The sequence below is a fragment of the Dreissena polymorpha genome, chromosome 13 (genome assembly GCF_020536995.1).
Source record: "Dreissena polymorpha isolate Duluth1 chromosome 13, UMN_Dpol_1.0, whole genome shotgun sequence".
In the NCBI taxonomy this organism is placed as follows: Eukaryota; Metazoa; Mollusca; class Bivalvia; order Myida; family Dreissenidae; genus Dreissena; species Dreissena polymorpha.
The window spans coordinates 10,042,951-10,069,189 of record NC_068367.1 but is presented as its reverse complement, the minus strand read 5'-3'; the positions used below and the strand labels follow the sequence as shown (position 1 = coordinate 10,069,189).

At 34.6% G+C, this 26,239-nt stretch overlaps 1 protein-coding gene and 2 long non-coding RNA genes across 6 annotated transcripts in view; 1 reads left to right on the top strand and 2 right to left on the bottom strand.

Annotated features, from left to right (window-relative positions):
- LOC127855370 (uncharacterized) overlaps positions 1–26,239 on the top strand; it is a 474,985-nt gene that overhangs the window by 36,307 nt on the left and 412,439 nt on the right. The gene's annotated exons all lie outside the window — the stretch shown is intronic.
- Positions 1–26,239, bottom strand: part of LOC127855364 (uncharacterized) — a 267,885-nt gene that overhangs the window by 27,657 nt on the left and 213,989 nt on the right. For all 4 annotated transcript variants that reach the window (XM_052390863.1, XM_052390864.1, XM_052390862.1 and 1 more), the window contains 12 exons: positions 25,147–25,300; positions 24,417–24,657; positions 21,943–22,531; positions 21,343–21,448; positions 18,447–18,574; positions 17,384–17,504; positions 16,702–16,861; positions 15,897–16,026; positions 13,329–13,587; positions 9,588–10,173; positions 8,109–8,177; positions 2,277–2,451 (listed from right to left, as the gene is read on the bottom strand). In XM_052390863.1, coding sequence (XP_052246823.1) covers positions 2,277–2,451; positions 8,109–8,177; positions 9,588–10,173; positions 13,329–13,587; positions 15,897–16,026; positions 16,702–16,861; positions 17,384–17,504; positions 18,447–18,574; positions 21,343–21,448; positions 21,943–22,531; positions 24,417–24,657; positions 25,147–25,300 — 2,718 coding nt within the window. The remainder of the gene's footprint in view (positions 1–2,276; positions 2,452–8,108; positions 8,178–9,587; positions 10,174–13,328; positions 13,588–15,896; positions 16,027–16,701; positions 16,862–17,383; positions 17,505–18,446; positions 18,575–21,342; positions 21,449–21,942; positions 22,532–24,416; positions 24,658–25,146; positions 25,301–26,239) is intronic.
- On the bottom strand, positions 2,942–6,555 carry LOC127855372 (uncharacterized). The gene is made up of 4 exons (XR_008037505.1): positions 6,242–6,555; positions 5,640–5,706; positions 4,760–5,350; positions 2,942–4,389 (listed from the first exon to the last, which is right to left on the bottom strand). It is a non-coding gene; the product is annotated as an uncharacterized LOC127855372 (long non-coding RNA).

Genomic DNA, 26,239 nt, shown 5'->3' with positions numbered 1-26,239 from the left:
TGTTGGTTCATTATAAATGTACATATGTCTTATAAGATAATTTGACAGACAATTATAAAAATTATGGGATAAAGAGATAATGCTCATTTTGAGAATTTCCTTTTTACCATAAATATTCCTACCATATGTATTATAAAGCTGTTTCTCCTTTATATTGTTTAGTAAATAGTTTAAAAACATCAATGGACACCTTTTAACTCTGTTGTGCAGACAATATTTGAACCAGATTACTGAATAAAAAAAAATCATATAAAGCAACTACTGTTTTTGTTACAATGTTTACAATACTTACAAAAGCTCAAATAGAATTGAAATAAATAAAACTTCCCCCAGATTTGCAATGTAAATGTAAAATGTTTCAAGTTTTTCAATGAAAAAGACAATATAATAGCAATTCTCTATTAAAGGTCACATTGTATATATGTCGAACAAAAATTTAGAAGACATTCATTGTAAATATTCCTAAAAAAATAATGCACGCAATTTAATGTCACGTGATTAAATCGTTAACAGTAAGATGCCTTAATATTAACCGACTGGAAATGAAATCAGAATCTTATAGCAAGCAAATGATTCAGCAAGTGCTGTATCCGAAGAAGAACCCGGTCAATTAATTTTGTCAGTGGACAATCAGTGATAATAAACAACACAACACTGAGTTATTACCATTCACAACACTCTCACACAGTATTATAAAGAAAATATATTTAAATACAAAAAAAACAGTTTAAAAACATCATAATTTATTTATCGTAAAATCAAGAAATTTACTCTAAACTGGTATGAAATTGCGGTTAAAACAAATGTTTCCAGACACTTATATTCAAGTGTGACAGTGACAGAAGAATATGAATCAAGATTTAAGAATAAAGCCACATTAATTAGGCGTATCAATCAATGAAATACCTTACAGAAACGTAATACATGTTGTGTATCGATTGAATAATGCAACAGGCACAGTTTTTAAAAGCAGAAAGCTATTATCAGTGTTTCTAAACTTTTACTGATGAAAAGATCGGTGTCGCGAAATCATATGACAATACAGAATTAAACTACTGATGTACACACACTAGAACTAAAACTTCATCAATCAATGAAGAAATAACTGTATACGTAAAATTATAATTGAAATGAACAGTAAATATTACGATTTCAGAGATCTGAGATGCAGACCGTATTTTTGTTTGATTTGTTTACTGTTTACCCGATACCTACCCGAATGGGATACAACTCTTGTTCGCCCTTAGTTTCAAAAAGACTGAATAATTATCTGGGGCACTGACACAACCCTTCAAAGTCAATAAGTTATTTTAATAAAAATATATTCCAGATATTATAATATTATAATAAAAATAAATTATAGCTTCGTTTTCAATATAACGTTTCTAGTCCACCAAATGTTCTAGTCAAACAATGGATTCAATGCATGGGACAAAATCCACCCAACCAAGTAGGGGGTATTTCATAGGTAAATACCAAATAACTCAATAAGCTAGTTACAAACTGTATTTAAGAAACCATTAGCGTAGTAGCAGAAAGAGCCAAGTTAATTATCGCTGTACATGCGTGTTTGTCGATGTAAAATAAACTTAAATTATCAATATCGTTTAAAACCTGTTTCATGTACTATGCGACACACTTAAAGCAAGTCACTATACTTGTGCCAAAGACACAAACGTTTCCAAACAAAACCCACACGGTTGCACTATAAGTAGATTTCCTGATATCAAAATAGTAAGCTATACATGGTCTACGTAAGCTCGATTGGTCATTGTAGCTCGGGTACTACTTACATGTACCCCGGGTACTCTTAAGTATACTTACATTTACACCGGGTACGGTAAATATACTAAATCGTACCCGTTAAATTTAATGCTAAATCGGTCGTTGTCGGCCATTTTTTAAAATTGATTAATTAATGTTATTTATCATTTGTTATGTCAATTTTCTGTAAAATGGCCTCAATATTATCGAAACTCATACGCAAAAAGAATGTTAATGCAGTTTTTTTTAAAGACAAGCTTGTTTTAGAATATTGGTAGCGCGTTTTACGACATCGGATTTTGGGCGAGAATACAACTCGGGTACAGTCTAATATCGACCGGGTACGATTAAGTATATTTAGTTATTTACCGTACCCGAGGTACATATCAGTAAACTGAAGAGTACCCGGGGTACATGTAAGTAGTTCCCGAGCTAACAATTTCCAATCGAGCTCTACTAAACCATATCCCTAACTGTAATAAAACAAAACAGTGTAATATATATAATCTCACCTTAATGGGTTGCTGAAAAAAGATGCTTTGAACCAACCCTGTAAAGAAGGATACGAGCCACTCTACACTGCGTGCATAGCCAAACTTTAAGCCATAGAGCATCGTGAAGTAGGACGATATGAGACAAGTTGAGATGGCTACAAACCAGGCAATGTAGATGAACCACCATGGCAGTCTGAAATAAAAGACGATAACATGTCAACACATTTAATACTGGTAATAAGCGATTAAATAAGAGGACCATTTGCCTTCAATTGCTTCCAATACAATCAAGGTACATGTATACTTTTCGAAGACTAAACCTTGTTTTTTCCCAACCCGACCCATATTTAAGCATGGCCTGGAAAATAACATTCTAAAAGATTAACAATGTTTTTTCAAATCTGCTGACCTTCGTTTTCAGCACACGCGACCCAGATTTAATCTTGGCCTAGATATTTATAAGATTAAAATTGTGAATTACTGGAGAGTTAAGAGTGGTAACAAAGCTTTTTAAGATTTGTGACCAAAGCTGGGAAAATCAGTCTTGTGTTCAAAAAATCACATTTTGACTTTTTGGCAATTTTGGATTCTCTGAACATTGTAGTTCACAAAAATGATATAGATTTTTTATTTATCACATTCAAAACTAATTTTATGACCTTCCAAAGTGACCAACCCTACATTTTACCGTCACTTAAAGTTATCATTTAATACAAAAAACAACGAAAACATTCAAACAACAAGTCATTGTTTTATTAAAACAATAATCTTTCCTTTAGTCAAATACATAATTATAGTGCAATAAACTGACAACAGCATTATGGGCATTTACAATGTACCATTTGTGTTGCTATGGTAACCGATCTACATGTTAATAATCACCAGAGCACACAATCACGCCTTTTATAAATCTATGAATTGTATTTTCAATCAAGTGTTTGTTTAAAGGCAAACACACCATTAATTTCACTGTTTTGTAACTAGTTAAACAATTACAATCAATAATTTGTGTGTTCCATGAACAATTTCCTTTTTTTATTCCGTTACATGTGTATTTAAGTATAATATAACCTCAAACACAACAAAATGGAAAAACACAGCATTGAAAAGTGTTGGTTGAAAGTACACTTGAATACTAAATGTTTCAGTAAATGAAATAATCATTATTTATCATTATTTCTGATAGAGAAAAATAGACAAAATAATCAATAACTCAAACATAAAAATTGTTTGTTTTTGTTACTATGGAAACAATGTAGCAAACAAACAAAAATATAGGATTTTCATTGTAAAACATAAATAAATACAATATTCACACTGATTTTTTCCCCAGTTTTTCCGAAAGGCAGTCTGTGTCCATAAGGTGAAAACAATTGCATGTTTACATGGAAAAATGATTTTTGTTTTGTCAATATGAGATATAAATAACTTGAAAACAAGTTTGTGCAATTAGAACAACAAACGTTTGCATTGAACATTTCAAAACCTGTATCAACTGACACATTTAGCAATCGTATACATGTTTTAGCTTTCCTAGGAATAGAGAATTTTTTGCATTGTTTGGGGGAAAATATATCACCCAATACCTTGGCCAAAATAAACACTGATACATGATGTATGTAATTGTTGTGGTACCATCAGAGAAGATCAGATGCGCATCTTAATGCATCTTCTTTTTTGGGGGGCACAGTCTGTTTTTTGTTGCTCACCAGTAGCGCGTTTCGGACATGTCAAGTTTTTGGTTCATCTATGCGACAGAATTCACGAATGTTTTCAAATAAATACCACTAATGGTCCAGATCAAGCCCTTTCGCAAACATTTCTTATGGCAGGTTGTCACAGCTCACATTAACATTCACTTTCGAGACCTTCCTGAGAGTGATTCTGACTACTGGTGAGTCACTAAATTCCCTGCATTCCACAACACCGGGATGCTCCGCTGACACATGGAAATTGATGAAATTTGGTGACATTCTTTATGTGGTGAAACAATGTTGTAAGGTAATCCTTCCTGTCTTAGATAACAACAGGATTGGGAGAGTCCCCCACAAGCTGGGGGATGTTATGGCCCGTCCTTGACGATAACCCCAAAGATGCAGTCACACCAGACAGCATTTCTGCATTGAAGTATCTGTATCAAGATTATTATTTAATTAAGAAACAATTGCAAAATACAGTTTTCCTATTATCAAATTATTATTTTGTTGTTGTTGTTGTAATAGAAAACTACAAAGTTTGAAGGATGATTTTGCATGGGATTTTGTTTGCCATATCAAGAATTTCATACCAATAAAACAGCTGAAACTATTAAAATGAATTTATTTTCCTGTTACAAGACATAAAGTACCTACACACTATTTTTAATTGATTTATGTTTTAGTATTTTTATATTTTATTACATGGCAGAACTATACAACTGGATAGACCTATGGAAATGCAAACAAGGTTTTTCAAGAAGGATCATGCAGGTCACATACACCATACTGTGATAAGGAATTTACCTCCACTTTGACTTCCAGATGCCAAAGTGCCAATCTGGTGTAAACTTTGTATGTCTTATAAACATAAAGCTTAGTGTGATGATTTTGTGCAAACCTGAAATGTTAAAAAATAATTATTAAAAAAGGTCAGGCTACAATTTGGAATATGTATTTTGTAGTAATTGACTGACTTAAAAATGTTGACTCATTTCAATATATTATTTTAAGAGAATTTTCTTTTTGGGATTGATATCAGAGTATTTTTTTTAAACATATTTACTACATATCAACATGATTTACCATTTTGCAATTGCATTACTGCAAACAAATATTTTTAACAACAGGTTTAGCTAAATTAATTTCTCAACATTAAAAAAAGCTATCAGAAACACAATAACTAAGGGCTTGTTATTATCTACAAGAACTCTTCACAGAAGGTACCCGATGACTATGTTGTTTTTACTTTGGCCGCAACAGTTGTCACACTTTCAAAAGTGTGCATGCTGTTCGCCAAGACCGTATGTGTTGAGGTAGTGGTGAACCTGGCTGACCACAGCATTTGCACCTTTACCATGTGACTGGCTTCGTCTGCGAGGTAAAACACCTGCTTTCCTGTAAAAAAAAGACTAATAAATAAACCGTTATAACTTACTAGAGATACCAAACTAGTTTTTTTTTCCAATTAATTAATAGGTGGTTTGAAACATTTAGATAATGCATAGTTATTGTCTTATCATAAAAGATTGATATTAGACGAGAATGATATCCTCCAGACCACACATGCACACAAACACGCACACACACACACACAACAATAAAAAGTAAATAATCAATTGGTAGTTGATTACATTTAGACTGATTCAGTTTGTGGATAGCAATGATATTAAATTAATTCAAATACCAGATCCTTCACAGCTGATTCCATACACCTCACACTTCCTCGGGGTCTTGAAAAATAACTTCCCAACCTGTAGAATATCAAATTATTTGTTATTTATCTACATAACACTTTTTTATTATAATAATTATTAATTAAATGTGTGCTTAAACATTTTAAAAAGTCAACCTTAAATTTGTTTTGTTTATCAGCTTCTGCCACATGAAATTCAGACTTTTCAACAAACGCAGTATCTGATGTTTTTTTGACAGCTTCTGCATCAATATCAATATAAGACTCTTCATGGTTTGACTCAAGGTCATTTTCATATTCATCTACCACATCAAACAAATCTCGAGTAGCGGGGTGAGAAGTTTCAAAATAAAGTCCATTTACATTCGATAAATCATTTAAATTTAAAAACGAAGTGTCCTGGTCTTGTGAAATTTCACATGGAATAGTGTTGGTGTTAATAAATTAAGACATGATATTTTAAAGTCAAATTTAAATCTTCCACCATTTCATGTTAACAATTCAGTTGCTATCGTACAGTTTACTTCCGGGTCAAACTTGCGAGTCGCGAAAATTAATCACAAAGCCAAAATACACATATATCTTTCACTTACCTATTTTAAGCATGTGGAAATATCATTTCCGAACCTTCTTCGATTGAAGACATCCATTAGTACAAGATATCATTTTGATTTACAGCGTTTAATAACCATTGAAAATGAACACTACGAGACAGGTTGCGCTTCCTGTGAACTGCTCAAACGAAACAGTGTCTTTCAAGGGGAATAATTTGAATTAAATAAGCGGATTACAAACCACCAATTGTGCCAGTGTTTAAAGGACATATTCATGCTATATTGTGGAAAATTTCAAAGCATGTCATAAATTATGAGCCGAGAAATTGTATGAAAAAGACGAAATACCCAGCGCATTTTCGTACAAGATTTTTATCTCGAGATTTCCCGACATAAACGTCAGCGTACACAACACTGATTTTCGCTGACGACGTCACATTTGATAATGTTACATATTTTTAAATTCCACATACCAGAAATTCAAAATTGGCCTAGATTTGGTCAAGATACATATTCTGACCATGATTCATGAAGATTTAGTAAAAGTTGTAGCCATTAAAGTGTTTATTAGGTTTTTCTAAGATTTGACCTGATAAAAATGTGCTTAGACATACAAGATCAGGATTCAAACTCAGCCAATATATTGTCAATAAAAATGCTGAAAACGTTTCATCAATATTAAATAAAAAATGTAGCTTCTACAGTGGTCGAAATGTGACACGTTGAGATGTTTTTTTTCTATAGAGTGGTAACTAGCTTATAGTTTACAACAGAAAATGCTTGACATAGACTGATCACTATGGTCAAATTTGACCTTGGACTGCTAAGGGTGAGCTATAATTGGTAGGTGGTTGTTTCCCGCAACACCTTGCCTTATAACAGTTTACATCTGGCTGAGAAAGCAATGATAACGATTTTTTAATGGCCAAATGTGACCTATAATCTCTTATATAGACCATAAACATGTTATCATATAAGGGCCGCAAAGGTGGCAGATTTCTCATATAACAAGACTATTGTCCAGCAATATGGTCCCCTACCGGTGAAACTCCACCATTTTCGGCAATATTTCTAGTCTATGTGTTGCCATAACAACCAGCATTCTTGACGCAGGAGCAAAATAAAATGACGTGCATAATTGCCATATTACCAATATCCGAGTTTCAAGTTTCATGAACAATAACTTTTAACGTTATCGCAGGATCCACCATTTTCAGCAATATTTTTTGTCTATTTGTGGCCATAGAACCAGAATTCTTGACGTAGGAACAGCATAAAATGACGTACACAATCTCCATATCTTCATCTGTCCATGTTTCAAGTTTGATGAAAAAATATGATGAACTTTAAAAGTTATCGAAGGATCCAGAAAACTGTGACAGACTTACAGACTCACGAACACACAGAGCGCAAACCATAAAACCCCTCCGGTTTTACCGGTAGGGGATAATAAGTATTCTCAAATTAAAGCTAAAATTAAGTTGCATGAAGAACACTGAGTGACAAGATTATATATAAACTGCAGAGATTTAGATTAAGCAACACATAAGCATGCATATATGTTAATTTGTGTAAAGAAACACTCACACCTACACAGTATGCTGACATTTTGTGATAATACGCACACACATACAGAAAAACATTTTTACTTGTATACATGATATGATTGAAAGGTATTTCTTTTGACTTTTAGTGCTTACCCGATTACACTTGTCCCCATTTAACAACAGCAAAAGTGGCCACCAACGTATAAATTTGATATAGTTGATCAATACAATAAAAAGCAAGTGTATGCCAGTAAAAGCATGCCTTAATGTTACTTCAGGATATATTTCTTTGGGTTATGGAAGAGAAAAATAAATAAAGTACACTTACTAAGAAACTACATGCAAGCATTAAAACTTACATTCTGGAAGTATCCTTTCTTATACTGACTGGGGCATGAATAACAGTTCCACTGTGGACACCACTTGTCCTGAAACAACAATACCACCATATACAGTTTATCACAATAAAATATTAATATGCACAAAAAAGACATGCACTTTGAAATGCCTAATATAGTACATGTAGAAGGTGCGCAAATATTTTCAGAGGATTACTTCCAAGTAACAACATCTTTAAAAGACAGCTTGTAGTTACATCACAAGACTATTGCCAAGCAATAAAAGTCCCCTACCTATGCAGGATCCACGATTTTCAGAAATATTTGTAGTTTATTTGTTGCCATAGCAAACATAATTCTTGACATATGAACAAAATGAAATGACGTGCATAATTCCATATTGCCATCTATCCATGTTTTAAGTTTCATGAAAAAAATATGAAAAACTTTTAAAATTATAGCTGGATCCACCATTTTCAGCAATATTTCTAGTCTATTTTTGTCATAGCAACCATAATTCTTGACGTAGGAACAAAATGAAATGACGTGCATAATTTCCATATTGCTATCTTTTCATGTTACAAGTTTCATGAACAAATATGAATAACTTTTTAAGTTATCGCAGGATCCAGAAAAGTGTGACAGACTAACAGACACACAGAGCGCAAACCATAAGTTCCTTCTCCGATTTTACCGTTAGGGAGTAGGGACTAATTAATATTAGGGGCCATATCACAATACATATTGAATAATTGTGTGAAATTAATAACAACACTTTAGTATAAAGTATAGATCGATTTGAATTTCAAAATTTGAAATTACAATTTGTATGTTAGTTCAATAAAGAAAATGATCTGGAAAGGAGAATAAATAACAAGACTATTGCCAAGCAATACGATCCCCTACCGGTAAAACTCCACCATTCTCAGCAATAGTTCTAGTCTATTTGTTGCCATAGCAACCATAACTCTTGACGTAAGAATAAAATGAAATGACGTGCATAATCTCCATATTGCCATCTGTCCATGTTTCAAGTTTCATTAACAAGTATGAAGAACATTTAAAGTTATCGCAGGATCAACAAAAATGTGACAGACTGACTTACTAACAGACAAACAGAGCGAAAACCATAATTCCCTTCCGGATTCACCGGTAGGGGACAATAATCATGTTTATTAGCAAAAACTGTTTAAATAATTAATAAGGTTGAACTGAATGACTTTACTGAAGATTAATATATATTTGGAATGAATTACATAACATAATAATGTTAAAATGATAACATGATGCTTAATGTTAGGAAAACGTTCTATAGTATACAATTTTTATGTAGCATAGTACATCATGAGACCTGTATTCTGGCATCTGTAAAACTATAAAATGAAACATTTAGATCTGCATCTTAAATTACGGCTCAGGTAACCAATATTACTGAGATTGTAATGCAGCAATAACAACATAAATGAAATCATAGAAACAGTAAAATATAAATGTTCATACATGTCTTCCATAGGCATCATCAGTTCAGGTGCAAAAGAAACAGTGGGCTTCCGTTTTTTATTACGATGCACCCTGTCCTGGCGATGACACACTTTATGATCTTTATTGAGAAAGCTAGGTGGCAGGGAACCAAAAGGTTGCAATGAGTATGCAACCTCAGTGTGTCCTGCACTGGGCGCTGACAGACTGAATGAGCCTGAGTCATCCACTTGCACATTCATACCGATGGATTTGCCTGCCAATTCCCAGTCAAACATGTCAACGGTATTAACAAATTCAGTAACAATTAGATTTGGGTCAAGGCCACACTCGAATCCCTTTACTTCACGAAACATATCATGAAACAGCCTAATGTTACTATAATTCTGCATTTCTTTGATGAATGTCAATAAACTAATAGGGTTTTGTATGCTAAGGTGGTTGAAAATTCTCTTTATTTTGACACCGCATGAATCAATTATGGTCTTAATGTCCTCAGAGGCAATGCTGGGTTTACGTGAAGATTTCCGGGGTTTGGGTTTCACTTTCATAAACAGCTGGATGATGATCAAGTTTATTGGAAACATTATCAGACTGCTCTGTATACCTGAAAATATACATCACATGATAAGTCTTCTTGTGTACCCATTACCAATTCTTAATGCGTTTCAGCGCTTTTGTTGTCCCTTACATAATCAAATTCAATTAAATCTCATGTTTAATTAAAGGGATACATGCTTCATTTTCAACACAAGGTACTGGCGAGCAGCAAACAGTATACAAGCTGAACAGACGGCAAGTAACTTGCAGGCTGTTCTGCGTTATGCTTTGCATATAGCCATTTACACTTTGCTTCTGCGCGGGAAATGCGCAAAAAACCTGCAAATGTATGTTTCAAAAACATTGATGCCCCACTACATATGTTAGGACACATACAATACCTCTAGCTAGATAAAGTGGAGTTGCTTTTAAACAAGATATGTTTCTACTAAGAATTGTAGAACATGACTGAAGTGCCATATTTCTGCAAAAAGATTCCTTCCAATACCATCTCTTTGAATACTTAAAGGGACCTTTTCACAGATTTTGACATGTATTAATGTATGTCATTAAATGCTTTATATTGATAAATGTAAACATTGGCTCTAAAAAACTCCAGTAAAAACAAGAATAAAATTTAAGAAAGAAAAAAGCAACCCTCAACTGGGCTCGAACCACTGACCCCTGGAGTAAAAGTCTATAGCTTAGACCACTCGGCTTTCCGTGCTCATACAATGAGTGATGTACTTTATACTTTATATAAGTAATCCTCGTAGTGTTCCACAATATAACAACAACAACCAAACTCTTCTAATTATTCAATCGTTTCACGTTGCAATGCTATATAATTTTCAGGTTTTTAAATCGTAAAAATAGACATATACAGTCAATCTTGTGATTGCGACCACTTGAATTTAGCGACTTTTGTCTTATGCGACCACTTTAAATCCCGCCCGAGCGTTTTAACAATATTTTCATATTGTATTAAGCGACTTTTGTCTTACGCGACCAGCGACCGCTGATTTTAGTGTATGTTGATGCCCAAGTCTTGAATTAAGCGACCGCTTTAAGGTAAAAGTGGTGCATCTGTTGATCGTTCAGGGACAAATCAGTGGTGATTGTTTATCTAAGCCGATAACATGAACGATTTAATCTTTGTTATGATTTCACACCAGCCATTTTCCTTTGTCTCGATGACCGGTTATGGCCAGTGTTAATGCTGACAGCGTATCAATTTTTGGTGACGAATAATTCAGTGAGTAATTGCCAACAGTCTACGGGTTAAAGAGTTTACTATCTGGGACGTTAAGTGACGCTCGATTGGTCATTGTCGGCTCGGGTACTACTTACATGTACCCCGGGTACTCTTAAGTATTTTTACATGTACCCCGGGTACGGTAAATATACTTTAACGTACCCGGGTAATTTAACGCTAAATCGGTCGTTGTCTGTTTTTTTTTAAATTAATTATATTCACATTTATGTCAATTTTCTGTAAAATGGCATCTATATTATCGAAACTCATATTCAAAAAGCATGTTGTTGACGCAGTTTCTTTTAAAGATAAGTTGTTTTAAGATAATCGGTAGCGCGTTTTACGACATCGGATTTTAGGCGGGAATACAACTCGGGTACAGTCTAATATCGACCGGGTACGATAATGTATATTTACCGTACCCGGGGTACATGTAAGTATACTTAAGAGTACCCGGGGTACATGTAAGTAGTACCCGAGCCGACAATGACCAATCGAGCTTAAGTGACAAATTTGATCGCCGATTCTATTGCAGAAACAATGCGCCGGCGCGACAAACATCTTCACAGTGTTCTCGAGAGGTGTAAAAAATAAACTTTTAATCACTAACATGTAGCGAAATATGTACATTAAAAAATGTAATTATTATTATTATAATTAGTTTGTGTTAGCAAATTTTCCAATCAGTCGTGTTTATTTAGTTTTCAATCAAGGTGCTTTATTTATTTCCCTATGTACCATAATCGAGTCAGATATATATACCGGTAAGCTTACATGCAGAAATTAAAATGTCAAAACGGAAAGGATTATCGTTTAATGAGAAAATTCGGGTATTTGAAGTGTCGAAGAATAAAAGTGCACGTAAATTTAATCACGAATGAGTTTGGAGTCGGAAAAACCCATTCTCCGTGCAAACTATTTACATCGTATGTAGAATAAGAGAGAACAAATACAACTTATTTTTAGTAAAAAATTGTTTTATTCATTTTATTTATATTTATTTTCATTTCAAAAGCTGAAATCGCTGTGTCAAAAGGAGATAATACTCTATCAGGATTTAAAATCAAAGGTCCGCATTCATCCCAAATGACCTTTTTTTATTTAAAGACCATTTTATTAAGAGACCACTTTTGGTTACTCCCTTTAGTGGTCTCTAAATACAAGATTGACTGTAATTGATATTTTAGAGCATGTTAAATGTTCAGTATTACTGTTTCCTCACAAATATCGTAACTACAACGACATTTGCAAATTTAAAACAAGTTCTTTAAAAAAAATCAATTCAACTAAAAGTGAATAGGCCCCTTGATGTATCAACCACTAGCCAGTGTTTGTATTGAAAGATTGTTTCATCATATTGAGACACATTACAATCATATATCTTTGCTGAGTCAGACTAAACCTACAATTGTATCTTTAATTATTTGTTTCAGACTGAATTCAAAGGAGTTGTATATTTACAAATCTGTGGAAGACAAGATCTGATGGGGATGTGTATTTAACAAACATGGTCAGATTAAAAAAATGAAGGAGTTGTATCTTACATGATCTGAGAAAGACTTAATCTGAAGGAGTGGTATGTTAAACGAAATATGCCAGAATAAACTACAGGATTAGCACCTATAATAATCTGTGCCAGACTAAATCTGACTGAAATTTTCCTTTACTTATTATTCCTTGCAAACCAAAATTTGAAGGAGTTGTACCTCTACACAATATTTCATATGGAAGAATTGAAAACATAATTTTTGCCAGACTAAATCTTATGAAATTGTACCTTTAATGATCTGTAAAATACTAAATTTGAAAGATTTGTACCTTAAATGATCTTTGCGCGACTTAATCAGAATTAGTTATACATAGAAGGATCTTTTCCTAAACTAAATTAGAAGTTGTTTCCAGGCAGGCTTTGAAGACTGGTTACACCAATAACAATCAAAGTCAGGACAAATCTTAAGGAGTTGTACCAATAACGATCTGTGAGAGACTGAATTTGAAGGTTCCAGCCACGACCTGATCAGCGGGATCATCAGTTGGGATTCCATAGAACATGATGTTTGTAAGCATGGTAGTGAGCAGGAGAGACAGTGTGCACGTGAGGCGCTGAACGCGCGTGAACTGGCTCTGAGGGGGCTTGGAGAAGATGCTGAACCACAGGTGGCCATCACGGAGGTCCTTGCTTGACTTGATCATGAAGTGGTACTTGGTCTTCAGCCTAGCCTCCTCCTGTGGGGGAACAGTATAGGTAATTTAACTCTTTCCCACATTGAATTAAAAACCTTTCTTACTAAATTCAAGTTTCAAAGGCTTCATTTCCAACCCTTATTGATGAGCTGCAAACAGCATAAATCCTGAACAAGGCTGTTCTTGTTTTATGCTAGTTGCAAAAGCCATTTTCAATTTGGTTTTTATAGGGGAAAGGATTAACTTCAATCTTAGAAAACTAGGCTTAGTGCATGTGCATACAGATGCTCAGCTTAAATGGTATTTTTAATCTCAAAGTAAATGCCTTCTTAGCAAAAATCCAGCTCAAGCGGAAAGATTTGTCCCAGATTAGCCTGTGTGCACTGCAAAAGCTTATCTGGGACAGACTTAACACTAGTGAATAAAGCCATGTTTTTACAGGGTGAGTCTCGATTTATTATTTGTTCGTTCATATTGGATGGTATTTTGTTCAAATAAAGACGTTCACTGAACCCATTTATGCCTAGCGTCTAGAAAAAAGGACTTTGCAAGCAGCATCAGGCGGCGTCTCATCAGGGTCTGCGCTATTTTTAAATAGAAGTTCTTCTGCTGTACAAGTGTGCAGAAACCACTCACGATGAGTGGAACATTTTCATACCAGGTGCATGACTTTAACATAATAGGAAGACCGCTAAGCTATGTGACATACCAAATATCAAACATATGCTTATTTTATATTTGAATGCAATTTAAAAAAAAAGTTATTCGCCAAGTGTATGCTTATATTGACATGAGAGACCTGAATACCGTCACCCGATAATTATTGTTTATAATTTAAAACAATATACTATATTATAAATCTACGAAAACCATTTGAACCCTCAGGTATAACCATTTTACCCAAAGGACATGATTCGCATTACCTTGATAAAGGACACCCAAACCATGAATGTTACATACCAACTATAATACTTTTGGGTCTTTTACTTCAAGAGACGAAAGTGTACAACACAGTTCACACGATGCCGGACTGCCAATAGCTCAACAAGAGCACTGTATGCCCAAGTGAGCTCAACATGCTAACACTATTTTGAGCCCTGGAGTAGGACTTAAACAAACTAGTAGAGGACTACTATACAATTGTAGCGCCAAATTTTACACCTCTTAACTTAGTACCAGAGATGAACATTAACAACACTGGTCACACAACACCGGACAGCAACCATCAAGCAACAACAAGAGGACTTTGTTATATGGTGAGCTTAACATGCTATGCTGGGGCAGTTTTGATCCCAGGGGTATTATCAGAACAAACGGATTGTGAACATCAAGTTTTACACAAGTCATCTGCACCTTGTCGTGTATACGGATATTAGAAAAGAAATTTTATTAAAATGTTAATTAATTTTTATCATAGGGTCCTTACTTGAACAAACATTTTACAGGACCACTACATCATGCTTAAAACCAAATATCCTGTAGCCTCACAGTTGTAACACAGACTTATTCTCTTTGAGAAATATTAAATTCTTTCAATATAAATATCTCTTAGGGCAGTCCCATAGGCATGATTTGAACAAACTTGGGAGAGGAGAAGAAAATCAATGTTACCATTATAAATACCCAAACTCTGGTGCTTGCAATTTCAGATGAGAGTTTTCACTCTGTTCAAATATGGATAACAATTTACTTTGAGGGCAAATTTTATGCTTAGGGACATATTTTGAACAAGCTTTGTAGAGGACGTCTAAATGATGCCACATACTATAAAGTAACAAATTGCTGGAACTGCGTTTTTACTATAAAGTAACAAATTGCTGGAACTGCGTTTTTAGCGTTACACTCTCTGTATACATTTTAGAAAAATGGTCCCGCCCATAGGCAGGCATATTGATAGATCTTAACTTACTTTGAATAACCTTGGTAGAAGATTACCCAAGGAACATGTGTGCTAAATAAGTTTTAAATTGGAACATTAACAAGATTTTTAAAGTTTTATCGATATACATATGCAGAATACAAGACTCTGTAGTTGTCAAGGAAACTTCCGTTTTAAACCAAATGTATTTTTTAAACAAATTTGGAACAACTTCATATAAGGTTCAACCCAGCCTTCCAATTTTTAACAATTTTCTCCAGCGATTCAAGGTTAGAATTGCTTGAAGAACATTTTATTTCACTCATGGCCTGACAACCGACATCATGGTGTCCTGAAAGCTCCCTATGATCACTGCGTGCTCATGTGAGTTTGTAAGGCTTTGCAAATAGTAAACTTCTTGACCCTACACTGACAGACAGTCATGCGGATCATCACACCATGTTTCAAATGGCTGATACAGGAACACACATACCCGTGTGACAGCACCAAGGGTAGTTGCAATCTGAAGGAGAGCTCCACGGTCCACTGCCAACCAATCATTGTAAATGAAAGTCCAGCTGTTGCCAGTCTGCACATCACGGGTATACACCTGGTTTAGGTACCTGGAGAAGTTAAGATGAATATAAACCAGTTACCAAAACGGAGAATATTAGAGTTATCAAATATAAACATGGTTCAGACAAAGTTGCGTAAGTTGCGTACAACAAACACTTTAAGAGTGACAAAATAGATAGTGAACAAATATACGCCTTGTAAAGGTAAAGACGCGTGAAGGAACATACATATGGTTCTGATATTGGAGAGATACAAATAATTTAAGGATGTGAAAGAACCCAAACCTGCTTACTGTAGTTAACTGTGCATACATATACACCTGGTCTTTATACATGCGAGAGGGTAAGAACAGATAGAACGAAGAAAAAATATACACCTGGTTTATTAACCTGAGTGAAAGAGAAAGAGTAAACAGTATACACAGGCTTCAGATGATTGAGTGAACAAGAAGATACACCTGATTCAGATGGCAGAATGAAACAAAATATACATTTGGTTAAAATCTGAGTGTAAAAGAAATACACCTGGTTTAGGTGATGGAGTGAAAACGAGTACCGGTATACACCTTAAAGCGGAGTAAACAATTATGCATTTAGTAGTGCAGATATCTAAATGAAAAATATGAACTTAGATCACGAAAGGAGTGTCAAAGAATATACACCTGGCTCAGATGCATTCATTATACAGTGTTTTGACTTATGTTTACTTTGCAACGTTTATACCATTGTGGATTGTTGCCAGTGTTATCATGCCACAGTGTGACAGACTGTATTTCCCCGAGACATTGTGAGGTGGTGACCAGGAACCAGTCTTCAAAGCCTGCCTGGAAACACTTCCTGCCTGCAGAGCTGAGGCACTTCCTCCCACTTACACCCTCAGAGCCTGTTGGTACATATTCAGAGCAATTGTTCAAGGTTCTGTAAAAGGCTTCTCTGATATCATTATAAACGGATGGCTTTCTTTGTTTTAGTGACACAAAATTATTGAAAACTTGGGCATTAGGCAATTAATCTGATATAGTATTATTATTGAATGAAAAAAAAATAAACAAGGAAAGCTTGAATTTAAAACAAACAACAAAGAATAATAAACAATGTGTGTTTTCCAAGAGATTAATGAATATTAATGAATAACAATTGACAATGAACTTGCCCAAGTGATCATGGACTGATAAACAATAATGAATCTCCCTCACTGAGAGTGAGAAGACAACAGTGTCAGATGCAAATTGTGAGAAATAATTGCCAAGGTATAGATCGCTGAATCAAAATCATGTATATAAGAGTTTGCATCAATATTCTTATATATAATACTAGTATCAGGTTTACACAAATAATTCAAAAGTTGAACAGTTTCCAAAAACTTCCCTAAAGCAAACAGTCTTTTAAGAACCCTACTACTCACCAGTCATGTAGAAATAAACATTTGCAGTGGTGCCAGCGTGTTTCCACCAGCCTGTTGCTATGCACACAAGATACAGATATTTTTCAGACTGGAGGTTGTCCTTACAATTGACCACACCCACCTAAAACACATGCAATCTATTGGATGAGGAAGAAGATGAGAGAACAAGTGGGACTTGTTTTGGTGGCTTTGACAATCCATTCAAATAAAAGACATTTCTTACTATATTTAAAAGATTTAAAGGCCTTACTTTCATCCCTAAGTTACTCATGAGCAACAAACAAACATAAAACCTTAGTGCTAAACTGATGAAATATACTAATGAAAACAATGTCAACATCTTAAAAAAAAAACACAAATTGAACTTGAAAAGCTATAAGGAGCACATACAAAAATAGAACAAAGTAGGAACACTAGATAAAAGAAAAGGTTGGATGTTCTGTACTTTATTAAACATGTGTTAAATCAGTATAAAGTCCTACATACTGTTCAAAAAGGAATGTGTACATAATTCCTGCCTTAATATACTCAACATGGGTAGAACATGTATGTTTTCCAAAAATGTATCCTAACGTTTTTTCTAAAACAAAATCTAAACTGTTTCATGTTTAAATCATAGACAATACATGTGATTGCATTTTGTAAGAAATTCTAACTCTTAATAGAGCTATAGTTTCATAAGACATTTTTTTGAAGAGTAAACCATGAGGGTAATCTATATCAATTATTATATCTATATGAACGAATGATAACTCATGTTCAAGAAGCAGACAGACTACGGCTTTTTGCATTTGAGTTGCATATTGCATACATACATGACATGTCCAAACAAGCATTGAGTAATCCTTGAAGTCAATGTGCTGTAGTGAGTTAATAACTCACCAACATTGTTGTATGCAATAAGATATAATTTCCCAGAGGGTAAATAACCTAGTTCTTAAGTTTTAAATAAAACAACAGAACACTTCAATAACCCTCTATCCGTTATCAGACTGTTAAACACCAGCAAAATTCTGAAACTGATCGTGACAACTTAACAAATGTACTTATAAGGTGCTCTTACTCGCTCCAAGTCCTTTCTGTCTGCGTTGCGGGCCAAGTGGACAAAGAAGATGTACATGACCCAGACCAGGATCACTGTCGTGACAACCACGGGATTCTCAAAGAACGTGAGAAATAACTCTGCTTCACCTGTATAGCAAGGGAGTGAATTCTCATAGGAAAATAGTAACAACTCTTCCTCAGAAAAAATAAGAGAGGAGTTAATTTTTATAGTAAACAAGTTGCAACTATCCTTTAATAGTGTAGGAAGGGAGTAAACTCATACAGGAAAATAGTAACAACTCTGCCTCACCTAAACAGGAAGGGATTTAACTCTTTAAGGGAAATAGAAAAGACAATGCCTCATCTATATATGAAGGGAGTTAACTCTTATAGGAAAATAGTATCAGCTCTGCTTATATGTTTAGGAAGGAGTTAACTCATATAGGAAAATAATAACAATTGTGCCTCTTCTAAACAGGAAAGGAGTTAACTCTTATAGGGAAATGGAAATCACTATGCCTCATCTAAATATGAAGGGAGTTAACTTAACCTGTAAAGAAAGGACTTGAATCTAATAGGAAAATAGAAACAACTCTTCCCGACTTAAATAGGAAGGAAAAATAGGAAAACAAGGGCTGTTTGTAAAACACGCATGCTCCCAAAATGGACTGTCACTTGTTGTGGCAGCCAAAGTGTTAATACGTTACAGTATGAATGGTAATTTAAAGAAGCATTGCTCGCATGACTCATGGAGTTGCTGATGAGAATCTGTTGTTTATTTGTCATTAACTTCAACCAGGCTTAAGCGTTCTTGAGTTATCATTCAGAAACCATTTTACTGCCAGCTGGAGTTTCACTTCTTTATATTGCATTGCACAACAGTTTGATGTGTGCGGCGTGGATGCAGTAGCGTGTATCCCCGTACATATCTTCGATGTTGTTATATTTTCAGCCTTCAGAGGCTGGTGGCGGTATTGTGGTTGTATTATTTTTTAAGAAACCTTGTTTAAGACCTTTCGTATACTTAGATTCTTATACATTCTCTGTACTTATAAAGTAAACGTGTATGTTCATCAATTGAGAGTTCTGCAGGTTATACTGAATTTTTACAGACCATTATCTGACAAGCTGCCTCTTACTCTTTTATGTATGTTGACTTGGTATTAATTTGATTATAAGATTGGTGGTTTCGCCAAATTGTTTTTAATGAAAATTCAATACTGCTCCAGCAGATGGAGTTTCACTTCTTTATATTGGAGTCACTGTGACCTTGAACTTTGACCTAGTGACCTGAAAATCAATAGGAGTCATCTGCCGGTCATGACCAATATCCCTATGAACTTTCCTTATACCAGGCCTAAGCGTTCTTAGATTCCTAAAAATCAATAGGGATCATATGTCCGTCATGACCAATGCCCCCATGAACTTTCCTGATCCTAACCCTATGCATTCTTGAGTTATCATCCGGAAACATTTTACTGTTTCAAGTCACTGTGACCTTGACCTTTGACCTAGGGTACTAAAAATCAATAGGGGTCATCTGCCAGTCATGATCAATGTCTGTATGAACTTTCCTGATTCCAGGCTCAAGCGTTCTTGAGTTATCATCCAGAAACCATTTTACTGCTTCGAGACACTGTGACCTTGAACGTTGACTTAGTGACCTGAAAATCAATAGGGATCATCTGCCGGTCATGACCAATGTCCCTATGAACTTTCTGATACCAGGCCTTAGCGTTCTTGAGTTATCATCCGGAAACCATTTTACTGCTTCAGGTCACTCTGACCTTGACTTAAAGTCCTGAAAATCAAAGGGGTCATCTGTCGGTCATGACCAATGCCCCCATGACCTATCCTGATTCTAACCCCAAGCATTCGTGAGTTATCATCCGGAAACCATTTTACAGTTTCAAAACACTGTGACCTTGACTTTTGACCTAAAGTACTTAAAATCAATAGGGGTCATCTGCCAGTCATGATCAATGTACATATGAACTTTCCTGACCCCAGGCCTAAATGTTCTTGAGTTATCATCCGGAAACGATTTGGTGGACGAATGACCGACGTACGAAAGGACCGACCGACCGACATGTGCAAAACAAAACACCCTCTCTTCTTAGAAGGGGGGCATAATAATACCAACTCATTCTCACTTGTACAGGGAGTTAACTCATATAGGAAATTTGATTTTCAATAAATAGTAACCATTTTATTGGGTGTTTCATTGACCATTTTTAAAATGATTTTGAGGTACGATGATAAAGTATGCAATTTTAATACTGACAATATCTGATAATTCTGACAATCATGTTTGCAACATAACTGAAATGAGAACTGCATTTCACTTAATAGATGCAAAAAATCAGTACCATGTTAGCATATGTGATATATATAAATCAGTATCATGTTAGCATATGTGTTTTCAAATCATCATATTTCACTTTCTGAGAAATGTATCCTATGAGAAATGTATCCTAAGTGTATTCCTATCAGGATTGTAATGCAGAATAAGACTGAACAAAATAAATGTCCATTTTGTAAATGTCTTCTTTCAACTAAAGCCATTCTCTTTTTTTCATCTAAGAAAATCTAACTTTTTTATTTAAATATTTCCTCCACTGACAGTGTACCAACAATTATCAAATAAATCAACTGATAACAATGGTCGTGAACCAGATAGCAGTAGCCCAATATTATTGATACTGGAAAACAAGCAGGTTGTAACTAGGCAAAACTTTCCAGCACAAAATACCATATTATTGGATACAAGCAGTTTCATGATAGCTTGTATCAAACAATTTAAATAAACAAATATCAATCTTAAGTATAATTATTCTTTATAAGATGAATGCCTACATTTAATATTAACTCAATCAAAAATCTAGTGTGATATTATATGCCCAAAACAAACATACCAAAAGGATCAACTGAAGTTGGAGCCACAAATATAGTTCCGGCAAAAGCTGACAGGTGGGTGCTTAGACACTCATAGGATGTATCATCAGCATTGGAAAATGCAACCTAGATATACACAAAATATAAATTGTATGCCACTTGTATGAGAGGTATTTAGGTTTATAAAAAAGTAAGCCATGATGGGCCTGTTTGCTCGCCTTAAATAAAAAAGACTTTCCATCTTAAGGTCAATGTAGCTTGGCCACCTATATATAAAGTTACAAGTCCATAAGACAATTACAAGTTTAATAAAATAGAAAGCGAAACAAAAAAGTTAATTGACATGCGCGACATAAATAATTTAATATGAGCCACGCTCTGTGAAAAGGGGGTTTAATGCATGTGCGTTAAGTGTCGTCCCAGATGTCCGACAGGCTAATCAGAGACCAAACTTTCCGCCTTAACTTGATTTTTGCCAAGAACAGACTGTCTTTAAACAGAAATATTATAAAAGCAGACTGCACAGGCTAATTTGGGATGACGATTTACGCACATGCATTAAACCCCCTTTTCTCAGAGCGCGGCTCATATGTATTCATTTATGTATTCCCCTATCTCACCTGAACTCTATTAGGCGTCCACTCTTCGTTATCTTCGTCCCAGTATAAGCACACAAGGCTGTTTACAGACACTGATATGCTCATCTCCACTTCTGCCAGGCACAGAGGCTTTTCAGGATTACCGAGACATCCTGGATTTTCTTCTGTTAAAATGTCCCTCACCTCTGCAAGTGCTATGTCAAGACTCACTCCAATATGCAGGTACGAGCCTGTCTTGTTGAGCATCACATCAGAGTCATACATTCTCAGCAGAATCTGCTTGATGGTTTTCTTATCAGATTGTGTATCATTCATGTCTTGATCAGATTGTGTTCTTTCCACTTCTGATTCAATGATTATTTCCTGAAACTTGGCTAAACATTCGGAGCTGACATTTACAAGACCTCTGCCATAACAGTAACTGTATATTTCCAAGCACTCACTTACATTGGAAGAGCAACATCTACCGAGATAGCTTGTGCAGAAAAATGTAAAGGTCTTGAATTGAAAGACACCCCCAAACAAAGTTGTATTCTCGAATTCTGCCGTAACATCCTCATCAGAGTGCCAACCGTATAGCTTGTCAATTATAACAATGTCTTCTGGGTACCTGGACAACACATATTAAAAATATAAATAAGGTTGCTGTGGCGAAATGGATATGGATACTCACCTTGTTATGCGTTTACTCCCCACTGTGGCATCGTTCTTTAGATCTCACCCAAAAACACAATTTACTTGTTCACCCCAGTAAACCAGCTAGAGAGCATTTTAACAAGCATTAAGCTTGTAATGTAATCGAGCTAAAAAACACAGATTTTATTACATTTATATGTTGTGTATTTATCGCCGTATATACCAGTACTTCAGTAATTTATGATGTTTCACTTCCCTTCTCAAATTTTAATGCGCAAACCTTAGCGACTCACTAGTTCTAAGAACACATAATTAAGCCATATAAACCAGTAATAGGTACACATTTTTATGCCATATACACTTGTTCTATGTACGCATACTTGTGCAGTATCCGAATATAGGAATAATGCAACTGCAGAAGCATTATCACGTGAAAATTATTATTTTCCATAATATAGAATTTTATAAAAAGGACATTAGAAAGAAAAGGAAGGATAAAAGATAATCAAAATTAAAATCTTGAAATAATTATTCAAGGTTTAAACTTAGACATATTTGATCTTTTCTTTTTCAGATATAAAACCGAACTAGACTTTTGATTTCAAACTAACACATTGTATGTCTCCCCTCAATTAACCTCGATTCTCAATGCATAAAGAAGTTATATCCCATACACTATTTGTATTTGACCTTTAAACTTCTTGCCTGACCTTCATCTGGAATATTTGACACTGGTTCTTGTAGATAAAACATCACCTGATAAGGGTGACTTAATGTGGCAAGTTATTTTAGAACTCTATAGTGACCCTGAAATTTTGGCTATGCAATTTGAACAAAATTTATTCTGATATAAAGTTATAAAATTTGAATATGACATTGACCTTGAACCTGAAACTTGTTCATAAAACATTATTTATTAACATGGTGAATAGTTGTGTCGATCAGTTACATTAACCTATACGTTATAAGGGTTTAGATACCTTTACAAAAATATTCAAAGATGCTTGTGGCTGTATATGTTCGAGTCATTTGTAAAAGATAGCCATGTTTACAACTGAAATAACATTCCATCTTGACAACATAAGTGTTTCAGTATCTGTTGAAAACCCAATGCGAACATAAATCAAACAAGCAAATTCGTTGAATTGATATCCCCCGCAAAACTAGAGCTTTGTCACAGAATTAAAGCATTTTTTCAAGATACAAAGGGCCATAACTTCGTTATTAACAGATGGTGTACAATGCCATTTGGCGTGCATCATCCTCTTATCCATTTATATACTCGTACTAAGTTTCAATGAAATCTGCCAAAGCACTTCCAAAATAAGCCTCCGGACACAAAAGTGCCGGACGGACGGACAACGCCAAAACAATATCCCTCCGCCTTTGGCTGAGGATAATTATTTCATAATGGAAAACATATGCTAGATTACCATGTAAAAGCCTGAGAAATGCCGAAGCCATTTGCAACATAAAATTATTACATTATACTTTATGCGTTGCCCAAGATTAAGTTCAAGGGCACATAACTTAGGAATGCATGAATAATTCGGCACAGCTTATACTCATTGTGATAACATATTTTAAGTTTCGATATAACCACTTCAGAAATATAGAAGTACTTAGCTCCACAAAGTTACATCACTGTATGGAGAGAGACCAGAGAACCGACTGAGTGACTCTATTATACGACCAGTCAGACTTTGTTTGAAGGGCTATACGAATGCGTAGCCTACACCTACAAAATTATTGATACAATTGAGTACAACATTTCTGCAGTATATACTGACAGATAATGCTTGAAAAGTACATGAAAGCATGTACTGCCAACGTGTAAACTTATTTTTAGCAAAACTTACTTGAAGGATTTGTCATGCATATGACTCTTATCCACAAGCATATTTTTACCAATGCCAAGATTTATGGATTTTACTTTTCCAGGAAGAGTGAAAATAAAAGACACAAGCGAGTTCTTTTCCAGATATAGATTGAATGTGCCATAGCAGGAATGCGACATCTTAGGAAATAACGTCCACGTAGTATTCCTCTTCAGTATGCTGAACCGTATTGGTATAGCGATTGACTTTGGCAGGCCTTTACCTGGTAGTATAAAATAACATTCTTTACCCTTTACCACTCAATTACTCACATTCACACATTTGAAATAATTTGTTAGAAATTCAATTTAAATTTAAGGCCTTTCTCACTAGATTCATATTTAAAATCCTTCATTTACATGCTTTGATTCTGATAAGGAACAAGGATCATAAAACTTAACAGACTGCTCTGAGCTACTTATAATGCCATTTTCAGTTTTCATCGGAGTGGGAAAAAGTTAATATAGCAGTTTAAAAGTATTCTTATTTATATATAGAAAACTAGTAAGTTGGTTAGACATATATTTTTCCTTCTTGAATAAACAGCTTACATTCTTAGTTTTTGAGCAATGTGTTTGTGTAAAATTAATGTTTATAATTGGTGCCATCCCAAAGTTACAAGAATAAATCGCATGTTTAAATGAATTGTGTTATCTCCTTGAGCCCTTATGATGTATAATGACATGTCTACATGCTAAGAAAAAACACTCACTTGCAATTGGTGTTGTTATCCGGACTGGTTCCGTGAGGTTGGACATTGGTATTGGTTTATTTTGTTCATCTTTTAAACTTAAAGACTGGACAGGTGTTAAAACCCACTCCGTGTTTTTTCCCCAGTTAAAAGGATTTTTCTTCATGTGCATATACTGCAATGAAATCATACTTGTTGAGTTTTAGGTCAGTATCAAAGTATATATGACTACATTTTGTTTGGCTAATCACCTTGCGATATCTAGACAGCACATGTAACTTAAGTGTCTATAAATATGTTGCTTAGTGGCATGTAAATCCGATTTGATACACACGGATGAGACAAACTTAGTTGAAAATACATCATATTATAATCTTAGTTAGGATACACAGTTTACAAAGCAAATCATATATAACAAGACAAAAATATGTTTTAAAATTAAGTTGCCCCCTATCCCAATTTTAGTCTATTCATCAATATATCAGCTCTTGAACATTTAAGAGGATAATAATAAATATTGTAAGTAATAAAAATACTGATAATTTGCATGGATAATATATGTATGTTTGGTCTTTGAGTTTTTGTCATTTTAACAAGAATTGTTTGTGACTTACTACCAGGGATCCTCTTATCATTTTTTAAAATCATTTTAAGCAATTAGAAATAATGTAGAGCTTTTGAAACATGTTATTATATACTCAAGTCACAACATCATGTTACAACTCACTGTAGCAGTAAAACAATTAACGTTGTACGTTACCAGCATACCAAATCAAAAGATCATAGGCTCAAGAGTACGTAACCAGCATACCAAATCAAAAGATCATAGGCCCAAGAGTAAATAACCAGCATACCAAATCAAAACATAGCACCAAGAGTACGTAACCAGAATTCCAAATCAAAAGATCATAGCCCCAAGAGTATGTAACCAGCATACCAAATCAAAATATCATAGGCACAAGAGTATGTAACCAGCATTCCAAATCAAAATATCATAGCCCCACGGTATGTAACCAGCATTCCAAATCAAAAGATCATAGCCCCAAAATTACGTAACCAGCATTTCAAATCAAAATATCATAGCCCCAAGAGTATGTTACCATCATACCAAATC